Source organism: Leptodactylus fuscus, chromosome 1 (genome assembly GCF_031893055.1).
Source record: "Leptodactylus fuscus isolate aLepFus1 chromosome 1, aLepFus1.hap2, whole genome shotgun sequence".
In the NCBI taxonomy this organism is placed as follows: Eukaryota; Metazoa; Chordata; class Amphibia; order Anura; family Leptodactylidae; genus Leptodactylus; species Leptodactylus fuscus.
In genome coordinates this window covers 33,949,886-33,972,493 of record NC_134265.1, presented here as the reverse complement: position 1 = coordinate 33,972,493, position 22,608 = coordinate 33,949,886, and the positions used below count along the sequence as shown (strand labels likewise).

General features: G+C 44.9%; 1 protein-coding gene across 1 annotated transcript in view; it reads right to left on the bottom strand.

Moving 5' to 3' along the window:
- The window catches only part of NDUFS4 (NADH:ubiquinone oxidoreductase subunit S4), a 108,979-nt gene that overhangs the window by 69,302 nt on the left and 17,069 nt on the right, over positions 1-22,608 (bottom strand). Inside the window, exon 2 of the mRNA XM_075269542.1 lies at positions 10,917-10,995. Coding sequence (XP_075125643.1) covers positions 10,917-10,995 — 79 coding nt within the window. The remainder of the gene's footprint in view (positions 1-10,916; positions 10,996-22,608) is intronic.

The window sequence follows — 22,608 nt, the reverse complement described above, 5'->3', positions numbered from 1 at the left end:
CTGAATGCAGCGTCCAGGCTCATCTATCAGGCTAGACGCTACAGCGATGTCTCCGGTCTGTGCCAGTCACTACACTGGCTGCCTATTCATTATAGCATAAAATATAAAGTTATCACCCTCATCCACAAGGCTCTCCATAATGCCGCACCTCCATACATTTCCTCCCTCATCTCTGTCTACCGCCCAATCCGTGCTCTCCATTCACTCAATGACCTAACACTTACATCCTCTATTATCAGAACCTCCCACGCTCGTATACAAGACTTCTCCCGAGCTGCACCACTTCTCTGGAATGCTCTACCCCGGACAATCAGATTAACTCCCAATTTCTACAGCTTCAAGAGCAAACTAAAGACGCATCTGTTCAGACAGGCCTATCACAATTCTTAATGTAAACCCTTCTGTATCGTCATTAGAATCCCCAAAATTTAACCCTCCTCTGTCCCCGCTCCCACATTACCCCACATGATACGAGGCCATTTCAGGCTAACTTTATAGGTCCAAGCACCATCCACATGTTACAGGACACGACTGGTGATGGCTCATAAAGTTTTATGTTTGTGTAATGACAGTCACCTGTATTACGACATTGTCTGACCTCTGCATAAGCAATGCCGCCCCTGCTACCTCTTGTATCACCCCCTCTACCTCATAGATTGTAAGCTCTTGTGAGCAGGGCCCTCAGTCCCATTGTGTGAAATGACTATTTCTTTGTAATGTATCTTTCTATCTGTATCTGAACCCTACAAATTGTACAGCGCTGCGGAATATGTTGGCGCTATAATTTATTATTATTATTATTATTATTATTATTATGCAGAAATAGCAGGGTTGGGAATGTTGTAAACCAGACAACGGTACAGCATAAAAGCAGGTAGATGGGATCAAGTCTTAGTACATTATTAAAAAAAGAATGTGTAGTCCGAAAATTCCTTATATAACATTTTTTAATGAATTTTCCATGCTATTATCTAGATTTAAAGTTCCTAAAAATTCTACAGTTCTGACTCTGGCCACTGGGCCAAATAATATGCGGAGACTTCCTGTTTTCCATAGATTTCTTTGCAGCAGCACCTCACTTTATCAGCAAGCACACTGATGATTATAGTCATCACGTATATGTAGATAAAGCACAAAATCCAGCACTAAGTGGTGACTAGAAGCCCTAGCTGCCTATACAGTAATCCATACCATAAGGGACTATAAAAAATAAAATAAAAAAAATAAAAATCAGAAAACCAGAGCGTTTCTTTCATTTTTGGCGACTTATTCCAATACCTTCGACTTCAGGAAAATAAGAAGCACGAGGTGATGAAATAAGTAAAGGCTCCTGATGTTCGGCAGCGGAGAACATAGGAGAATGTAAAGAAACCTCACGGTATTTGCCATGTAATACGTCCTAGCGTTGGGTGTAATCCACTTCCCCGGCAGCTGCACAGTACAAGGGTAACCCAATTTGAGCATTAGGTCATGTTTGCGGGTGCCAGTATCATGCTGCTTTCTAGGTTTAGTGTGAAAACTGCCTTCGATTGAACAGTCGACAAGCACAAACTTCATCGGATTTAACTCATTTTAACAGCGAGGAAAATCAATGCGAGAACTAAATAGTCCGGGCGGCGCGGGATCCAGTGAAGAAGCGGGAGAGGACATAATGGGATTTTTCTTCAAGCTGCTGCCTGGAAGAAATTACGTTCGACCTGTCAACAAAAAAAGCTGAAAGCCCTCGTATCTGTATGTAAGAAGCCCATCGGGGACAGGAGGTTTGATTCAACGGCTTTCTTTTTTTAGGAACATCTCCACTTCTTAGAATCCAACTACCAGGTTTCTTCTCGGAAGTTTCTTCTCAGCTGGGGAACAAATGAGGAATCTGAGTCTTGGTTCAATCGCACCCCTTTAATCCTACTGGCAAAATTTGCAACTTAGGCCCAGTTCACATCCGCGTTCCCCTGTACGCATGAAATATGAGGAGAGAACAGTCCTTCAAGCAGCACTTTTCTCTCTGCATTTTTGGTACGGAAACCATTATAGTCTACGGGTTTCGTGGGATTCCTTAGGTGACCGCTTTTTTTAATGTGGATAGGTTTTCGTTCTGAGGGTCCCCAAGTGGAAACCCGAACGCAGATGTGAACCGGGCCTTAGGAAAGGTTCACCTCTGAGTCGAATTGGCAGAGGAAAAAGTCCTGGATGGAGGACCTTTTCCTCCGCCAACTTCGGCTTTATAGTCATGGGTTCCAGCAGGCTCTGTATGTTATCGCAGTTTTTGTGGCCCGCCTCTCTGTTGTTCAGGTCCCCCCGCTGGACTGGAACGCCACGGCGTGAACCAAGCGTTACAAGGGGTATTTCCAGATTACAATATTAGGGGGCATTCACACGGAGTAACGCCGGGCGTGTATCACAGCCGTACACACCGGCGTTACGGCAGACTGCCGAACACTTCCCATTCACTTCAATGGGAGCGCTCATAAATGCCGCTGTTACGAGCGCTCCCATTGAAATGAATGGGAAGTGTCCGGCAGTCTACCGTAACACCGCCGTGTACGGCTGTGATACACGCCCGGCGTTACTCCATGTGAATGCACCCTTACAGCATGTTTCTAGGCCCATTGGGTTTGCGGTTTCTCCGAGATTGTGGTCACTGGTCTCGAATTTTATCAGACAGTGGGGCAGATTTATTAAGACTGGTATTTATCATTTGCCCCGACTTCTGCTGCATAAATCAGCAACGGAATGGAAATCTATGGCAGTTAGGAAATGGCGTAGATTTCCATTGCAACTCATGCCAGAAAACGGTTGCGAGTTACAATGGACATGTTGGGCAGTAACGTCCCCGTCTCATAATGTGCAGAACGGGGATTGTGTGGCACATTTGGTGCAGGAAAGGTCCTTGTGCCAAATGTGTGCTACAATATCCTCCCTCTATGCCAGAAAACTGGCGTACTGGGATTGGTAACTCTCCCCCCCCCCCCCTTCCCATGGACATTTATCACTTATCCATAGCTGGGACCACCACTGGTCTCTAGAGCAGGTTTCCTGAGCCCTGGCGGCACTGTATGGATACTAGACACCCCGGATATTGGAACGTCTACTGAGTGCCCATAGCATTGGGGCTGATTTATCCATGTCGGTCTTGATAATTCCCATTCAATGGTATACTTAACTCACCGAAAGTTGGGTAAATTCTCCGAGGTCTGCATAAGTCACCAGTATGTGTCACCATCTGTGGTCTCTGACAACTAGCACCCTGCCTAGATCAACTATCGGAGCAGTCTGCAAGTGCCGGAAGCGGATAGTGGAGGAGGAGCACTTGTAAGAAATAGGAGCAGTGCTGCAATTCTCCAGAACCACCACTATCTTGAGGATGGGGCTGCTGTGCATTTCTTGTTACTTCAGTAGTAGGTGTGGCACTGCACGCCCACTAGTAATTTGGGTGCCCATGACCTTGACACCAGCTCACTGGTTCTCCTTCCTCAACTATTTTTGTTGGGTACTAACCACTACATACCAGGAGGTCCCACACCACTCTAACCTGGTCACCTAGTCATTGCAATTTGTCCCCTGTTAAAAATTGCTGAGATCCCTTCACGTGTCCATTATTTGTGCTGCCAGTACATGAACTTCTAGAACTATCCTGCTGCCTCATACACCCCGGCCCCTGACAGGTGCAATGTTCGCTAAATAAACAATAAAGGTGTGACGATACAAACAGAAAGGTGCTCATAGGGTTAAACGTGTAAGCAGTGTATGCATGGCTTCCGTGATCATGGGGCGGCCATCTTGCTGGAGCTTTTCCTCTGCTCTCTTAGCATTTAGTGGTAGAGTTTACAGCCCAGTCATGGCCATAAGGAGCAGTAGCCGACTCATTGAGGGCTAGGGGAGTATTTTTTATTCTTCTAGACATGTTCTCTGCAAGGGAAGTACAATAGATAAGCTGTGATATAATCTATAATCAGTAGTGGATGCAATGATTGGTCAGTGGTGTTATCTATGGAAGTGTTATCTTCTGTTGAAATTCAACAGGAACTGGTAAGCGTCAGTCTATTATTAGGCTTAGTGGTCAGGATGAAAGCTGCAGGCTATAATACTTATAAGACTTGGATTAAGAAGTAGACCCTGATCTTACGCCACATTCCCTTTAAGTGGGTTCTGCTGATATCAGATACTCTTAAATCATATGCCGGGCCGCTCCAGGGGTGCAAACTTTGGTAGCAGTCTCCATGGCTTTGAGCCAAAAGACGTCTTTGTGTATTCTCACCAGCCTGTGCACAAGATCAATGATAGTCACATACCCATCGGTGGTTTTAATATTATGGCTGATGGCGTATATCATGGTCAGGGGATAACAACACTCCTTAGAGAGTGTGCACCCTCACAGGCGTATGGAGACATTTTTTGCTTTCGCACCTGCAAAATATCAGAATTTGTTTTTCGGAATGATACAAAACTTCACATCTAAAAAAAAAAACAATCCTAAAAATAATCTACTAAACTAGATGACAAGTATGTATTCCCCGGGAACGTTGCGCTTGGACTAGGTCGTGTCTTAAATATCGGGTTGCCTATGAAATAACAGACCACACACTGCAGAGCGCCGCGAGAGGGATCTGCCAAAACTGTAATCTGCTCCACATTAGGAAGGTTACGTCCCCGGGAAGGTGAGTGTATTCTCCCACAGACATCACACCTACATAGCTATAGGGGATTCGGGATACGTCAATCCTTCAAGGTATTCACTAAAGGGTTAACAGTCCGGTCAGCAGCTCCGGGGGGGGGAGGGGATTCTTAAGAAAACTTTACGGATTACTTAAGTCCAAGAAGGAAAATGTAATATGTTTGGAGGATGGCCAAGCAAACATTTATAGGATTTTTATTAGGATTATTTTTATTTTCGGAGGACTAGTCTCAGGCCACCTATTGTAGTTATCCTTAAAACGCCTGAAGAAAAAGTGAAAAGGGGGTTATGGACGGCACTTAAGGGTGTCAGAGTGATAACCACAGCACCTATAAGGTGCCCATACAATATAATAGGGACAACAGAGCGATCTGCAGACTTACAACCCCGGGGCACAAAGGATTGGACATGATAAGATTCAGCATGCCCACTCCTTCCTTCTCTCAATGCCTTCAGTCTCCATACACAGAATACTCTTCATATAGGGGAGTCTTAAATTCCTAACCATATTACGTTTGTAGATAATTAAGAGTTAAACATTTTTACCAATATAAATAATTAAAAATTTTGCAGAATTTTAAAGGGATTCTACCATTAAAAGATGTTTTTTTCTATTGACCATGTCGGAATAGCCATAAGAAAGGCTATTCGTCTCCTACCTTTTGATGTGGTCTCTGCCGCGCCGGTAATCCGAAATACCGTTTTTTCCCAGGGCCCCAGCGCTAACACGCCGATGGAGGCGTCCCCATTGCTGCCGGAACTGCCAAATCCTGCGCCGCCTTCTTCGTGATCTGCGTCCTCCCCTTCTGTGTCCTCTTCTTTGGTCGTGATGGATGACGCATGCGCAGTAACAGGGTCTCGCAGCCAGAGCCGACTGCGCATGCGTCATCTATGACGACCAAAGAAGAGGACACAGAAGGGGAGGACGTAGATCACGAAGAAGGCGGCGCAGGATTTGGCAGTTTCGGCAGCAATGGGGACGCCTCCATCGGCGTGTTAGCACTGGTGCCCGCCCTCATTGCTGCCAGACACTCATTAGCATACCGGGAAAAACGGGTATTTCAGATGAGCGGTGAGGCGGAGACCACATCAAAAGGTAGGAGACGAATAGCCTTTCTTAAGGCTATTCCGACATGGTCAGTAGAAAAAAACATCTTTTAATGGTAGAATCCCTTTAAAGATTTTTCTCTGCCCATCTTGGCATTGTCTTCTGTCTTGATCGGTAGCCAATGGATACGACTAGAGATAAGAGTATCGAAACTGACGAAGTGGAATTTGATCCGAATTTCAGGAAATATTCGATTCGCATCGAATCTGGATTTCTTCACACTTTGTGGTAACGAATCGCACAGCTCCAATGGGGTTTTTTAAACTCTTGGATGAAGGGGTTCCCCCATGCTACATACTCCCCCTTGGCACCCCTGCAGCGAGATTAAAAATAAAGAAATACTGAGACCCACCGGTCCTGGGCTCCGCATCCACTTCAGAGCTCTTCCAGCTGGTGACTGAGGTCAATCACAGGCCCCAGCGGTCACATGGAGCGCGCCAATGTAATGACATCATCGTGCTCCCCCTCAGTCACCGACCAGAAGAGCTCCGGAGAGGATGCTGAGCCCAGGACAGATGAGTTTTTTATTTTTAATCACGACGGCACTCTCTGATCTCACCGAAGAGGTGCCAAGTGGGACATATAGCAACATTTCGTCACGGCATACCGCTCCTGATTAGACCCGGATGAATGGAGTCTCGAGCCGCAGACTCCATGGCTGAATCAGACGCGGTATCCGTGGCAAGATCGAGCAGGTCGATTCTTTCTGCCTCCCAGGAATCAGCTCCAGATTTGGGGGTGAAATCCGTCCGCAAATCCACGGCAAATTTAAAAGCATTTGCTAGCCCTTTGTTGTACGCTATCTGTTTTAATACACACTTTTCTAGAGCACGTTTTCTTAGAATTTGGCATTGTGCAGTTCCTCCGTTATTCCTCCTGAAAATAGCTTGTTGTTACCATTTCCCTGGCTTCATTTCTTTTACTCCATGGACACAAATAGAAGAGTTCATAAAACTACATTTCTGTGACATACGCGGATGGCGTCTTCGTTCTGTCTCTATCCAGAGCGGTAACAGCGGACTATAACTGGCAGAATGACATATACAGTACATGACGGCCTGAGGACTGCCAAGACTGACGGTCAACACACTTCATTGAGTGAGGTCACTGTCACAAAAACAAGGTGAGAGACTTGGGGATGATTCAGCTGACGAGAGCCAGGGCAGGGAGCATCCAAACCCCACAAGTATCCTGGATAGAAGGCAGCGAAGAATAAGATCTACGAAGAAGGAGAAGTAACCACATATGTGCTTGATTCATATTCACACTGTAGCTTTCATTAGGCGCTACTATAATGTAGTGGGAATATCAGCTCTGAAGTCAGAACAATTGTGAATGCTGCAAACACGACGATCTGCAACACAAAAAAAAAACCCAGCGTTTCTGCAACGGTTAACTGTTCATGGTCATGACCATCCACCAATCAGGTCCCTGCCATCCAATGTTGATCAGTGAGAAGGGGGGTTGCCCTTTAAGACCACCTCCCACAAAAAATGTAGTCTCTGGCCTGTTATAGAGATTTATTATGTAAATTGTACTGAAGGCAATCTCCTCATATGTGAGTTTTCTTCTTCTTCTGGTCCTTAGCTGTGTCATGTGACCAGCATCAAGGCTCTCCAACTGATACAGCGTCTTAGGCATGGACAAAAAACTAGGACCGAAGTTTCCTAAGACGGAATAGAGAGATGGACTTCCTATCCACAGATTATACGGTGTGTCGGTCGGACTATAGTTGCGCTACAATTTATATCATGTACCCTATTAAGAAAAAAATGTGTTGGAGGCAACGGGGTTTAGGGTGGCCAAACCACCAATATACTCCTATGCACCATTGGTTTAGAGTCTAGATACTTGTCTATGCCAATTCTGTCTGCCCTGAGGTATCTTCATTGAAGATGCTGCAACTCAACATCAGACTCATCTCTGGTGCTCCTAGTGCGCATGCGCAGTGAGGCTGAAGGATACAGACTTTGACTTCATCCACGCAATGCACATGTACCCTGAGCTGTATTAGCCAGCTTATCTAAACACCTCTTGGATGGACAGACATTGCATAGGCAAGGATAATAAATCACTGGTACATAATGGGTTCTGGGCTGATGGGATCTCTTTAAAGGGATCCTATCATTGGATACCCTTTATTTCCTGACTAACACGTAGGAATAGCCTTAAGAAAGGCTATTCTTCTCCTACCTTTCGATGTCTTCTCCGCGCCGCCATTCAGTAGAAATCTGGGTTTTCTTCTGTATGCAAATGAGCTCTCTCGCAGCACTGGGGGTGGGCCAAATTCTGCGAGAGAAATCTCCAGCGACACCTCTATCTTCTTCTGGAATGGCCTATCCCTGTGTCTTCTTCTGTCCTGGGTTTCAATCTTCTAGGCATGCACAGTTGGCTCTGCCATCGGGCCTCGGGCAGAGTCAACTGCACATGCCCACAAGAAAATGACCGCTTACACCAGCTTCCTGTGTAAGCGGCCACAAGAAAATGGCCGCTTATACCGCTTACTATACCGCTTACTGTGTAAGCAGACATTTTCTTGTGGCCTGTGGGCATGCGCAGTTGGCTCTGCCCGAGGCAGGACGGAAGAAGACACAGGGAGAGGGCGTTACAGAAGAAGATAGGAGCGTCGCTGGAGGTTGCTTTTGCAGCATTGGAGACGTCCCCAGTGCTGTTTGATCGCTGGGGCCCGCCCCCAGTGCTGTGAGAGAACTCGTTTGCATACCGAATAAACCCGGATTTCTACCGAACGGCGGCGCGAAGAAGACATCTAAAGGTAGGAGGAGAATAACCTTTCTTAAGGCTATTCCTACGTGATAAGGAGAAAAAAAAAATGGTATCCAATGATAGGATCCCTTTAATCACTTACCAACTATCCATTGACTTTATACGTCTGGACGTTATAGAGAGAGATGTAAAATAAATAAAGAGACAATTTACTCCTGCCCCCATCTGCCCAATTGTTGTGTACACATTGCTCAATGAGAAGAAAAAAAATATATTTTTGTAGTATTTTCTGCGATTTAAAAAAATAAAATTAAAAAAAAATAAAATTAAATAAATGAGAGCACGGTTTTCCTCCCTTTTTTCTGGCTTTCCCTGTATAATCAAACGATTGCAAAAATAAAATGTAAGCCTTCTGTATCAGCAAATAAAGATGAAAAACATTTCTGGATAACCAAGACAAAAGAAAAAAAAAAAAGTTCCAAACCGAATGCACCGAAAATAATAATAATAATAATAATAATAATAATAATAATAATAATAATAATAATAATAATAATAATAATAAATTATAAAATAATAATAATAATAATAATAATAATAACCAAATAATAATAATAAATTATAAAATACAATAATAATAATTATAAAATTATTATTCTTATTATTTTATAATTATTTATTATTCTTATTATTATTCTTATTATTATTTTATAATTATTTATTATTATTATTATACGAAAAAAGGAGTCTGTTCACAAACCCGGGAAAATATATACAGTCCAGACACAACATACACGATCATCAGCTTTTTTTTCCTCGCTTGGCCAACTCTTCCATCTAAGCAGGCGCAGGAACAAAAATGTGTAACCCAGAAGTCCCGGAGCGACGCACTTAGGTTAGGGGAAGAATAAAAAGAATGAGAGGAATTTTTGACAACATGAAATTCTTCATTGGAATGTAAAATCCACTGAGATATGGAAATGCTAATATGCAAGATTTTCCAAGCTTCTGGAAAGCTGGCAAAAAACCTGGGTAATCTAGGATCACTCTCTCTGAACAACAACATAACACGAGTATGAGAACATGCATCCAACAACCCAATACCAACACACGGACGCCAACAGTAAAAGAATACAAAAATTACGGAATTATTTTTTTTGCGGTTTTACAGTCACAGCAACACTGTGACATACCCATAGGTCATGAGTCTGTGACTTGTTTGGTGTCCCCACAGATCCGCTGTTCTAGTAGCCCATGGCTAGGTGCTTATACAAATTTGTACGTAACAGAAGGCTCCAAATAGATCCTGAAGCCCAAACATAAAACCAATATCTAGATTGAAGGATGGGAAGTGAAGATATGGACGCCACAGAGTCCCGATCTCAATATCGTCCAGTCTGTCTGGGATGAGATGAAGAGACAGACGGATTGGAGCAAGCAACATCCACAGAAGATCTGGGCTTAGTCCTCCAAGATGGCGGGAACAACCTCCCTGCTATGTTCTGCCAAAAACTGTAAAAACTGTCTGCAAGTACCGAGAAGAACTGATGGAAGGCAAAGGGCAAAGGCCACCCCGAATATTGATGGAATTTACATTTCTCTTTTCTTCATTTTACTTAGCATTTTTCTACCAGCCTAAAACATTTGCACGGTCCTATCTCAAACGTCCGTCACCACTCCTTTAGGACCGGTTAGGTCATCTCTTTTGATTCCAGCTATCATTTTTCTAGAAAGCACTGACATATTTTTTCAATGTGTTTAGCTACTCCCAAGGCGTCACCCAGAGCTCTCGTATGCGATCCTTTATCTCCAGAGTAATGGTTATGGACATAAATCCATTCGTCCTGTCAAAACGTTTTTTGGCAAGGGACACTGGACACGGGATTTGCTTCCAGGTGTAGCACAGTGTACCAGACAAAGAAAAAGCGATCCAGTTTACATGTGATTTATAATGTTTACATGTTTTATACCCGATCGCTGAATCGGTCTTATTATTCCTAATATCAATGTATGGTGCCCGTGTGAGCGCTGTAATAAAGGGGCAGCACACTTGATCGTCTGCTGATGGGAGGGACCAAGCATTAGCATATCCTAGGATGTGACCGGCTGGGGTCCATCAATGATATACCCGGGAAAACCCCTTAAAATGGCCTGAAAAATGTAACGTCGCTTCGCAGCTGCTACTACGGTGTGCTCATAGGAACACAAAATTGTTAATCCCATCGACAACACTGCTTAATCGTAGAAGCAAGCTAGCCCAAAAATGTAAAAAAATGAGCATAATGTTAGATCCAAGTGGGCGACAACAACATTGTTCCAACATTCTCGTCTTGTTCCCACACTGCAGATACCCAGCAACTTTAACGCAAAGTTTAATTTCATACAAGTGTATGGATCACCAATTGTGGAACTTACCAACTTTTCATCTACAGTGATGAGTTCTGCATCTTGAGTTTGGTTTTGTGCTTGTCTCCATGTGGAAGTGCTCAATGACCTGCAAAGCAAAACTCAACATTAATAAAGGTATAAGAATAAACAGGGGCAAACCTAACACAAAGAAGAAGCTTTAACTACAAAAAAGTGCAAAACAAAAAGAAGAGATAGGAAGAAGTAGGCCAAGAGGAAGCATAACAGAGAAAGAGGAACCAAGAAGAGTAGACGAGGGAAACATAGAGAAAAAGAAAAGGCAAGAGGTAAAGTTAAAGGTATGTGGAGGTAAGACCAAGAGACTAAAAGATACCTACAGAAAGAGCGAGCGAGAAAAGGAGATGTTTAGAAGAAGAGCAAGAACAGGAGATGCTTAGAAGAAGAACAAGGTCAGGAGATGCTTAGAAGAAGAAAGAGCAAGGGCAGGAGATGCCTCGAGCAAGAGCAAGAGCAAGGGCAGGAGATGCTTCGAACAAGAGCAAGAGCAAGGGCAGGAGATGCCTCGAGTCAGAGCAAGGGCAGGAGATGCCTCGAGTCAGAGCAAGGGCAGGAGATGCCTTGAGTCAGAGCAATGGCAGGATATGCCTCGAGCCAGAGTAAGAGCAAGGGCAGGAGATGCCTCAAGCAAGAGCAAGGGCAGGAGATGCCTCGAGTAAGAGCAAGAGCAGGAGATGTCTCGAGCTAGAGCAAGGGCAGGAGATGCCTCGAGTAAGAGCAAGAGCAGGAGATGCCTCGAGCTAGAGCAAGGGCAGGAGATGCCTCGAGCCAGAGTAAGAGCAAGGGCAGGAGATGCCTCGAGCTAGAGTAAGAGCAAGGGCAGGAGATGCCGCGAGCAAGGGCAAGGGCAGGAGATGCCTCGAGCCAGAGCAAGAGCAAGGGCAGGAGATGTCTCGAGCTAGAGCAAGGGCAGGAGATGCCTCGAGTAAGAGCAAGAGCAGGAGATGCCTCGAGCTAGAGCAAGGGCAGGAGATGCCTCGAGCCAGAGTAAGAGCAAGGGCAGGAGATGCCTCGAGCTAGAGTAAGAGCAAGGGCAGGAGATGCCGCGAGCAAGGGCAAGGGCAGGAGATGCCTCGAGCCAGAGCAAGAGCAAGGGCAGGAGATGCCTCGAGCCAGAGTAAGAGCAAGGGCAGGAGATGCCGCGAGCAAGGGCAAGGGCAGGAGATGCCTCGAGCAAGAGCAAGGGCAGGAGATGCCTCGAGCCAGAGTAAGAGCAAGGGCAGGAGATGCCGCGAGCAAGGGCAAGGGCAGGAGATGCCTCGAGCAAGAGCAAGGGCAGGAGATGCCTCGAGCCAGAGTAAGAGCAAGGGCAGGAGATGCCTCGAGCAAGAGCAAGGGCAGGAGATGCCTCGAGCCAGAGTAAGAGCAAGGGCAGGTGATGCCTCGAGCAAGAGCAAGGGCAGGAGATGCCTTGAGCAAGGGAACGAGATGCCTCGAGGGAAGAACGAGAAAAAGAGAGCTCAGTAAAAGAGTAGGAGACAGAGATACCTACAGGAAGAGCCAGAGAGAGATAGATCCTACTGTAGAGGAAATGTAAGGCCAAGAGATATTGAGAATAAGAACTCAAAAAACAGAAAGACCTGGAAAAAAAAAATGAATAAGAGAAACCAGGAGGAAGCGCTTGAGAGAAAAATAAAGGCAATAGAGCTTAAGAGGAAGAGCAAGAGGAAAAGAAAGAGGACACAAAACTCCTTTTTCTCCTCAGTCAGAGCAGTTCAGGCTGCAGAGTTTTTGGCAGTCTCCCACTTAGCAGTTCACAACAGGCTGCACTTTATGTCTGCTACAGGCTCCCTGTCACAGAGAGACCGCCGGTGGCAAAAATTGCTCTATGTGAGTGTACAGTAGCGGGTTTGTCACGAACAGACATAGGAACACAAAGCTGTAATAAAGCAGCTTGAGAGTGAACCCAAAACGATGGCATCAGAGGTGAAGAAGAAAAAGAAAGTATTTGTTAAATTGTATTAGCTGCATGGCTTGAGACAAAAAGTACTAAACAGAATGCGCAGAGGGGGCAAAAAGGTCCTGAGCAGAATTTAAGAAGGTGTGGTTCTCCATTTTAAGAATTTTTTTTTTATTCTCTGTGAGCCAACACTAAAAATGGATGAATCGAACATCCGTAAACTTTCCTGAGGCGCAGAATCAAGAGAAACGAAAAAGCTAACACATGCAAAGACGTCATCTAAGGTCTGGTATGAAGTCTTCAAAAAATAAAAAAAAATTGAACCTTTTAAATTACCAAAAGAGTTGTTTGTTTCCTCTGGAATTTTTTTTTTTTTTTTCCCTTTTGTTACACTAGACCGTTTTAAAATGCTCCAGACTTATCACAGTGACTGAGGCTAGAGGATACATATGGTGCACTGTTAGATTGAGTTTACGCCATCTATCAAGACTGGACAATTCCTTAATATGAGAACACCAAAATAAATCTAGAATTCTAGCCCCATTTTAGAGATGTTACTTGAGATAGGTTCTTTGAAGGGAGGACCATCTATTAGCCAGGGCATCCACAAAGAAGCCTCAGTAGGACTTGCAGGTCTAAACGGCGACTAGCTTCAACTCTTTAAGGAAAAAAAAAATAGATATATATGACACACTCAGCCACGAGTCCGTCTCAACTCTACCTATATCTTCATGATGCAAGTGTCATGAGTTGAACAAAAAGGTAAAGGAGGAAGCCCTCAGCTTCCTGCATCACCATTCAGGCTGATGCTAGTACTGTCCATGACTAAGAACAGGCCTGCTGAATGGAGCTGCTTTCTGCAGACGGGCCACTTGGGAGCGTCATACTGAATGCGGACAGGTCACTGGGGAGCGTGATACTGAACATGGACGGGCCACTGGGGAGCGTCATACTGAGTGTGGAAGGGCCACTGGGGAGCTTCTTATTGTGCGTAGACGGGCCACTGGGGAGCGTCTTATTGTGTGTGGGGAGCATTATACTGTGTGTGTGGGGAGCATTATACTGTGTGTGTGTGGAGCATTATACCGTGTGGCAACTAAAATTTGATTTGGCTCTCAAGTTTTTCCGTTTAGGAGTCAGTGGCTCTAAGGTATTTTTTTTTTCAGTTTGGAGTACTGGAAAGCCTATTCATTACAATGGGCAGCGCGTTATACTTACAGAAATTTCTCCATTGATAACGGAGTACATCTCCCCCAGCAAGCCATATTTATATATAGTCTGAGCACCTCGCGGACATGGAAACTTAAACACGACGGCTAGGAGAGACTGATGGGTGTCATTGAGCTTTCATCTTCAGAGGTAAATTTTGCAGCCGTCTACCAAGTGGGTATGCAAATAAATTCTGAACCACGCAAGTCTGAGTTTCAGAGGTAAGGACCAATGACTGTGTGGGAGTCACTTCAATAGAAGCAGCCTCAGATGTGTGAATAGCGTAGATGGCTTGTCTAGATCAGGAGCAATCAGATGTGCCATCACGCCAGCTTTACAGCACTCAATCCTTTAAGTCTGGGTTGATCTCAAATTCTTTAGAATTTGCAAACAGACATCTGAACATGTTCCCCTCAGATTATCTTTTAGCACATAGTGACATGGAAATGTGCTAAAACAAATGTTCTGTGTCTATATTATTTTAAGGTGCTTCTCGACTGAAGAAAGAAGTCTTGCTTCCATGTAAAAATAGATTAGATACATGGGTCTATAGACCACATAAGATAAGTCCTTGCACAATAATGGCTCTACGGGTGGCACGATCGGGACCGGACGCGCTCAACTAAGGCACTCAACAGGAGTACGAGACAATTAGAACAATCGGCTGTTTGTCGATTCCTCAACCAATGGAAAGTGAAAGACTTCGAAGGACTGCGCTACAGGAAAAAAGTTTTGTGAAAGCTTCTGAAATGATCGCTTGCCACTGATGGAGTCCAACACTACTGGAGTCCCCCAATGGTCTTATCTTCCTAGACCCTTTAGACACACAAGAAACTACCACTGAGGCTGGGTTTACACCAACGCTAGTTTCCGTTTGGGGATTCCATCCGAGAATTATGGGGTTCACGGGTCCCAAGAGGACTTGAAGAACAGAAACCCAAGCGCAGGTGCAAACCTAGAGTCAACCAAGCACTAGCTGAGGTTATCGTGGCCACCATCGATTGACTGAGTAGCCTGTTGAGAAGATCACCAAAGAAACCAGGCAGCAAGGGCGCTGAGACTGCAGGAAATAGGTGAATATTTTTACCTTAAAAGTTAGGATTAGACAATTTACTTTTTTAAAGTTGTTTTTTTTTTTTCCATAAATAATAAAAGGGGAAAAAAAAAACACAACAAAACAAAAAAAAGTTTGGAGAGTCATGGGATGTATGTGATGCAGATTCCTTGTCCTACCAGTCAGATACTGACCACAATGAAGAAACTGTCCATCACGGAAACCTGTATGGGAAATATCACTGGTTACATGGACCGTGGGCCGCTCTGAGACAGCTGCAGGACCAATCACCATTTTAACCCCTCAATGCCACAGCCATTTTATGTTTTCTTCTTTTTTTCCCCCATTTTTTTTTTTTTTTTGAAAGGTAAAATGGAGAAATAAACTATTGAAGCCTGCCTGGGCTCTCTGTTCTGGGGGCCCGGCTGCCATAGTAATCAAACAGCTCCTGCAACAGCTCCTCCTCTTGACAGTGGGGGGCATTATTCTAATTGCAGGCACTGCCGTCAAGTTCTGATGCGTCTTAGCCCCGGTAGAGTAACCGGACCGGCGCTGCTCAAGTAACAGGATCGGTGCTGCTCAAGTAACAGGACCAGCACTGCTCAAGTAACAGGTCCGGCGCTGCTCAAGTAACAGGATTAGCGCTGCTCAAGTAACAGGATTGGCGCTGCTCAAGTAACAGGACCGGCATTGCTCAAGTAACAGGACCGGCGATGTTCAATTAACAGGATTGACGCTGCTCAAATAACAGGACCGGCGCTGCTCAAATAACAGGATTGGCGCTGCTCAAGTAACAGGACCAGCACTGCTCAAGTAACAGGACCGGCACTGCTCAAGTAACAGGACTGGCACTGCTCAAGTAACAGGTCCGGCGCTGCTCAAGTAACAGGATTGGCGCTGCTCAAGTAACAGGTCCGGCACCGCTCAAGTAACAGGACCGGCATCGCTCAAGTAACAGGACCAGCACTGCAGTTCCTTGGAAGAACCACTATGCAGTGTTCCACACATTTCCCATTCAGTAGCAGCTTCTGGCACCTGAAGGCTCCTGCAAAAGCTGATCTGTACAAGGTCCACATGTCGGATTCCAACCTATAACATACTGATGACCTGGGGCTGGAAATCCCCTTTAATCTTGGTTGGTAAAAACAGGACCTTTTAAGTCCAGGCTTCATCACTGCCTGAGAAGACATCTGTACTTAATGGGCTCATGGATATGTTTTTTTTTTCTATAATAATGGTGTCCACAATTGCTCCAAGCATTTATCAAATAAACCCAATGGTATAAGCGGCCCTAATCTTAAAGTATGTTAATCTGGTATCTGTTTATTGTGACGTCAAAACATCTCCTAATAAGTGGAAACAACTGCTTAATAATTATCTAGATTCTTGTATGTAGACACAAACTTATAATATAACAAAAAATGTAAGAGACTGAGAAACATCCGGAAAGGCCATCGTACCTAGACTATTCACAAGGATCCGTAGGGATAAGAGACTTCCTTCAGAAAACATACAAATTTCATGGGGGAATCAAAGGTTGGGTTCAGCAGAAGAAAAGCCCCCAAGGCTTTAGCACCCTGCTAAATATTTGCTACACATTGGGCATTATGTCTGTGCTACACGTTTTATAGTTTGCATGTATATTTTTCTATGTTACGACTGTTTCACCGGGGATGGAGCCTTTCGGGAAAGCCATGGTCCACCCCAACCCATAGTTGGAGGAGACTGAGAGTCATCTCAAGACCGTTTGGTCCGGCCACTAGAGAATGTGGTGTGTGTGAAGTTGCCGCTAGGGACAGCCATTGCCCAACAATATCTTGGTAATGGAAGTACCAATTCCAAGGGAAAATAAACACTGTTTGAGTCAGGTGACCCTAACCTATTAATTTGCAGGGCTGGGTTCTGGGACGGTTATTACATATCACATTTGTACTAGAGTCTCCATTGGAGACTCCGTTACAATGTCCGACTGAAAACGGCAGATGAAAACATCCTTCAAGTCCGACTTTTTCATCCAGTGGTCTCAGTTTAAAAGAACAGACGCCCTACGCATCCCATTTGGTCCATTTATGACCATTGTTATAGTGGTCCACCTATTGTTCTGGAAGATCGACGCAAGCATAACAAAGATAATGCACACAAGAATAAAAAATATCCCTGGAGCTCAAACACAATCTCCTCCTCCTCTCTGTCCTGTGTCTGCTTGTAACACACCTAGCTGCAGCAGGAGCCTCCCCCCTCAGCCTTGCCTGCAGAAAGTTAAAAGGTTGGTAAATGGGTTTTCCAGTTTGTACTTAGGATAAGCCATCATTATTAGATCTGTAGGGGTCCAACAGCTGAGACCCCCACAGATCAGCTGTATAGAGAAAGCTCAGCTCCCGATAATGTTTACACTCCGGAGGGCTGCTCATTCGCTGTAAGATGTGTAACGCCTGCTGTAGGTACTGCAGCGTTGCTCCATATACTTCAATAGGACAGCAGCAATAGGGCAATACCAAAGGTGAATGAGCGGCACTGGTCCTGAAAAGTAAACATTAGCATGTGCCCTGCTGTCTCTGTGCAGATATGAGAAGGGGCCGGGATGTTCGCTTCCCCATAGACCTAATATTCATGGCCTATCCTGTGGATAATTGCATAACCCATTTAAAGGGGTTTTCCACACTAACCCTTCTCACCTCACTCTCTTCCCATCCTCTCTAGCTATCCCGCCCACTACAAGCTCTTACCCACCAAGTCAACCCTGACCCCATTATATACTTACCTCTCATCCAGGCTTCTGCAGGACGGCGTCGTCTTCTTTTCTGATTCCCGGATGCGCTCTTCTCCCAGTGCTGCTCTACAGCGATGTTCCACTTCTACCGCGCAGGCGTGGGTGCTGCGCAGTAGAGGAGGATTATCGGCAGCAGAGCAACGCTGGGAGAACCCCGGAAGTTGGATACCAACTGTGACCGACAGACCCCATTGACCACAATTGGATCCACTGGACTGAAACTGATATTGTCTAACAAATAAGTCGGACTTGCAGGATTTTTTGGCCCGCCAATTTTCAACAGTCACTCCTATAAATAAATAGAAAATTAACTGACCGATGTCTTGACCTCATGTTTTTTGCAGAAGTTGCAAAGTCCTTTCATTTGCCTCCCTGAATAGTAAAAGAAGCAAAATCCCGGTGTCGTGGCTGACGACCAGCCATGTGGTACGGAGCCAGCTCGGAGGCCTGAAGACTTCACAAGCTTTGAAGATAAAAGTGTGATATTTGCAGTAAGTTCACAAATGTTCCCATGACCCGGCTCTGACAGACCTCTGAATGGAAGCTCAAATACTTTACTCCTCGTTACAATATGGATTTTGTTATTTCCCACAAACATGATGAGTTTAACCAAAAATTTATAAGTCAAAGTGATCCGATGAAACTTCTGTGCTTGACCTTTACTCAGAAGGGACCATTTGGAAATCACTTCGAGACAGATTAAGAAATAAGTGAAGTAGTTATACTGTCTTCTGCAGACTATAATACATATACATGAATATTAACACTTAGACCCCACGCAGAATGACTGTTACCGCAGCCTATGGGTGCTGGAAGCTTCTAGCGGACAGTCAGCATGTACAGCGCCACTTCTGTTCACGTAACAGAAGTAGCGGCGCGGCCCGGTCTAGATCACCGTGGTGGTCTCGGAAACAGCTGTGATATCCTAATAGGCTCTGCACTGTTAGATGGGACTTGTCTGACAGGAACAGGCAAGGGGGCGCAATTCAGAGCCATTGTCACAGGTCAGAATCGCACCCCTTGTCTGCTTCTGCCTGACACAGCCCAAAACTAAGAACATTGATAGCTCAGGAATGGTGGGGGCTAGAGAAAAATTCCAACTGGGCCAGAATCAGTGGAGCGGCACCTATTAAAATAGGTAAAGAGCTCGATACGGCGGAGTGGGCGTTATCCTCTCTTTCCCTAAGTTCACCCATTGTGGGAAGTTCAGGAGATCCTATACACATAAGATTGTTGGTCGGTCTCAACGAAATTGTCAAATTTGGCCTACTTATCCGATGTGTATAGGGATGCTGAGAGCGTCTTCTACTTTAGTGCACCCAATCTGTCCTTTTCTATATTTTTTTGAATGGCCAGCATATAAAACTAATGGCTTAACATAACTAAACAAGCTTTCTTACATTATGGTCAATGGGAACGGGTGTAGACAGAGGAGGCTCTGTCTGCATCAATCCCTCTACTACTGTTACTGTCCGTTGCAGTCATCCTATGATGGATGACCACAACAGAATAAAAACAGCGGTGTACTCATACCCTCAGCTAAATAAATTATGGACACAAATGATTTTTTTGCAATCACCAAATTTGGAACAAGTCCCACTGGCTAATAGATTGCCCCTTAGTAAATCCAAGTCATGAAACAAAGCTATCATCATTCATCTAGAGCCCAGTAGGGACTGTTCTTAATTTTCTAACGCCGTTCTTACGTTGGCAAAAACGGTATGAATGAAATGCTGAAAACAAGGTTGTGTGGAAGCACCCTAGGGGTACACCATATCATTTGGGATAATATAGGTGGAATTTATTAAAGGGACTATCATTGGGAATAGAGAGGCTATTCCACACCTACCTTTTGTATGTAAATTGCCTCAGTAGTTTTTGAATAAGTCCGTTTTTATCCATATGCTGCACAGGAAGTGTCTGAGTGCACTGTCTGCTCTATGTGTATGTATAGCAGAGGCCGCTTTGCTGATGATTCCTCTCTCTGCTATCATACACATAGAGCAGACAGTGCATGCAGACACTTCCTGTGCTGGCTGGAACCTAAGTAGAATATGGATAAAAACAGACTTATTCCAAAACTACTGAGGCAATTTACATACAAAAAGGTAGGTGTGGAATAGACTTTCTAAAGGCTATGCAAGGATGTGCTTAGCTAAAAATGACTTTTCCCAATGACAGAGCCCCTTTAAAGGGATATTCCGGCACCAGACAGATTTTTTAAATTGATCCTTTAGATGGGGCTGCTGTGCCACTCCTACTACCTGTTGTGATGCACACCCTCCCCATGCACTACCAGCTTGCAGCACCTAGAGAATGCTAAAACCACTGATCTGTGTGGGTCCGGGTGTCAACCCCTGACAGATCAGATACCGATGCCCTATATTGTGGATAGGTCATCATTATAAAAATCAGTTTGGGGCTGGAAAACCCCTTTAAGACTGGCATTCACCCGTGTTACTGAAGTCTCAGACTGGCACCAACTACCCCTGAAATATTAAGGGGCTCCAAACTTCTTAATAATTCAGGTCCACTCCCACGTTCCAGAATGGACATCTATGGCAGTGAGGCACTGGAATAGATTTCCTAGACTTGGGTCTTTGTCCGACTCTGCCCACTTTTTGTAAGAAGTGGCAAGAGCAGTGCAGAAAGAGGGAACTGAAGCACCTTTGCTGCAAAAATTGCAATTTTTGGGGGGGTATAGAGGGAACAGTAAATTTCCAAGATGTAACTCCAGTCCTGAAGCTGCACTACAATAAAGGTAACGTCAGTGTAAGTGCTCACTTAGGACAAGATCTACCAAAAAGATAAACCGCCGTAGAAACCATCAGAACCGCTCGCCTCACGCGACTAATCTTCTTCCACGCTGTGTGGCGAGTAAATTCTGCCAAAAACCTGCCACCGATGTGATCTAAACCAGCCACCAGCATTTACGGAATGGTGAAGGTAAAAACTCTGCATTAACATTTTTTAGGGAGATCGTAAATCATAGAGACGCTGTACTAAACGTCAAAAACCGCTGGGGGCTGGTTTAAGGGAAGAATCTCCCTGTCTGTCTTCTGTCTTCACTCCAGGACCAATACGGCTTACTTCATGGTCTGCGTAATCTCACGCTCATAAGTCATTATTACAAGTATTTGCAGAAGGGGGGGGGGAATCCTCCATCCAGTGTATCACGGATAGTAACATAGCAGATAGCACATCATTTACAGAGCCCAATTACAACGTAAAGGATGTTTGTAATTCCCGGGGCCGACATATGCGCCAATTATATAAGTTCCTGAAAGGGAGAAGAGGTGGAAATTGTAAAGCTGAAAGTGATGGTTCCTAAGCTTTGTATCTGCGAATGACATGCCAGATTGTTTGAGGTCATACTACCCACCCAGATGGGAATGTTTATCACATACCAACCCCACCGGACGGATTCGACATCTGAGCGTTTCAAGAGAGCATCGAATAATGAGGTTAAAAAAGTTACAATATGTCCAGATGATGCACATCCAGTCTCCATCCCTTGGGTTGTAATAAAGACATCTGGGATCTAGTTGAAAGCGCGCGGCGCGGCTCACCCACGGCACGCACCACTTACCTGCCACGGAGAGGAGAGTTCAAGGAACTCCGATCCCATAATGGGTCCATTTATCCCATAATTATAGGTTGTCTATAAAGAGACTATAAAGGCTGGTTAATACGGCCGACGCTGGAGACTCCCCGCAACTTCTCAGTCCTCAATTCGGTGCCAATCTGACCTTGGGCTTCCTAATCCGAGACAGATTGATCTCTGAGGACATGCTCTCTGACAGCCCCATAGTTATGATCCGCTTGGTCTCAGGTGGTCCCCTTGTACAAGTTATACAATACCTCCAGGAAAAATGAAAAACATCACTGAGCACTTAAATCCTCATCTGCGCTACATTTGTAAAGCCTTTCTTACTGTTAAAGGGGTTGTCCAGGATTTAGGTTTTTATGGGCTATCCTTAAGACGGGCCATAAATATCTGATCCGTGGGGGGGAGGCAGCACTACTACCAGCTGTATGGGGGTATTTACAGTAGCTGTGCTACACACAAGTAGATGGCGCCATGTCATGTATAGTGGCTGGGCGCTGGTACTGCAGCTCAGTTGCCACTGACTTCAGAAGTGGTTGCATACTGCTGATCAATGTGGGCTGTTGGTCCCTCCACCAGATATGTATGGCCTATCCTAAGTATCTGCCATAGATACGTAAATCTTGGACAACCCCTTTAAGCCATTTGTGCTACATACCTTGACTATTGTGTTTCAGCCTGGTCACCATCTCTATTAACCAGATAACTCAAATTATATTTGGGAATCCTTCGCTCTTCCTCCACTAGTCCACTCGTACGGCCAATCCTTGCCAACACTGGAGAGACTGTTTGATTGAATCAAGAATAAGGGTAAGTTCACATGGGGTTTTTATGGCGGCCTCCGCAAAATTCGGGTAGCTCCGGATTAGGCCCAAATGAATGGGCCAAGTCGGGAGGGAGTGTCTTCAGGCGGATGTCGTGAGGCGAATCCGCCTGAAAGAATGAGTATGCCGCAAACGGCTCCTGGAAAAAAGAACAGACTGGCTCCCATTGAGTACAATGGGAGCCGTCTTTTTGGTCAGGATTTTAAGGCGGATACGGCCTCAAAATCCTGACCAAAAAACCCTGTGTGAACTCACTCTTATTGAGGCTGCTTTAATCCCTGGACTTTATTCAATAGCATGTTACTTCTGTAGGAGCCTA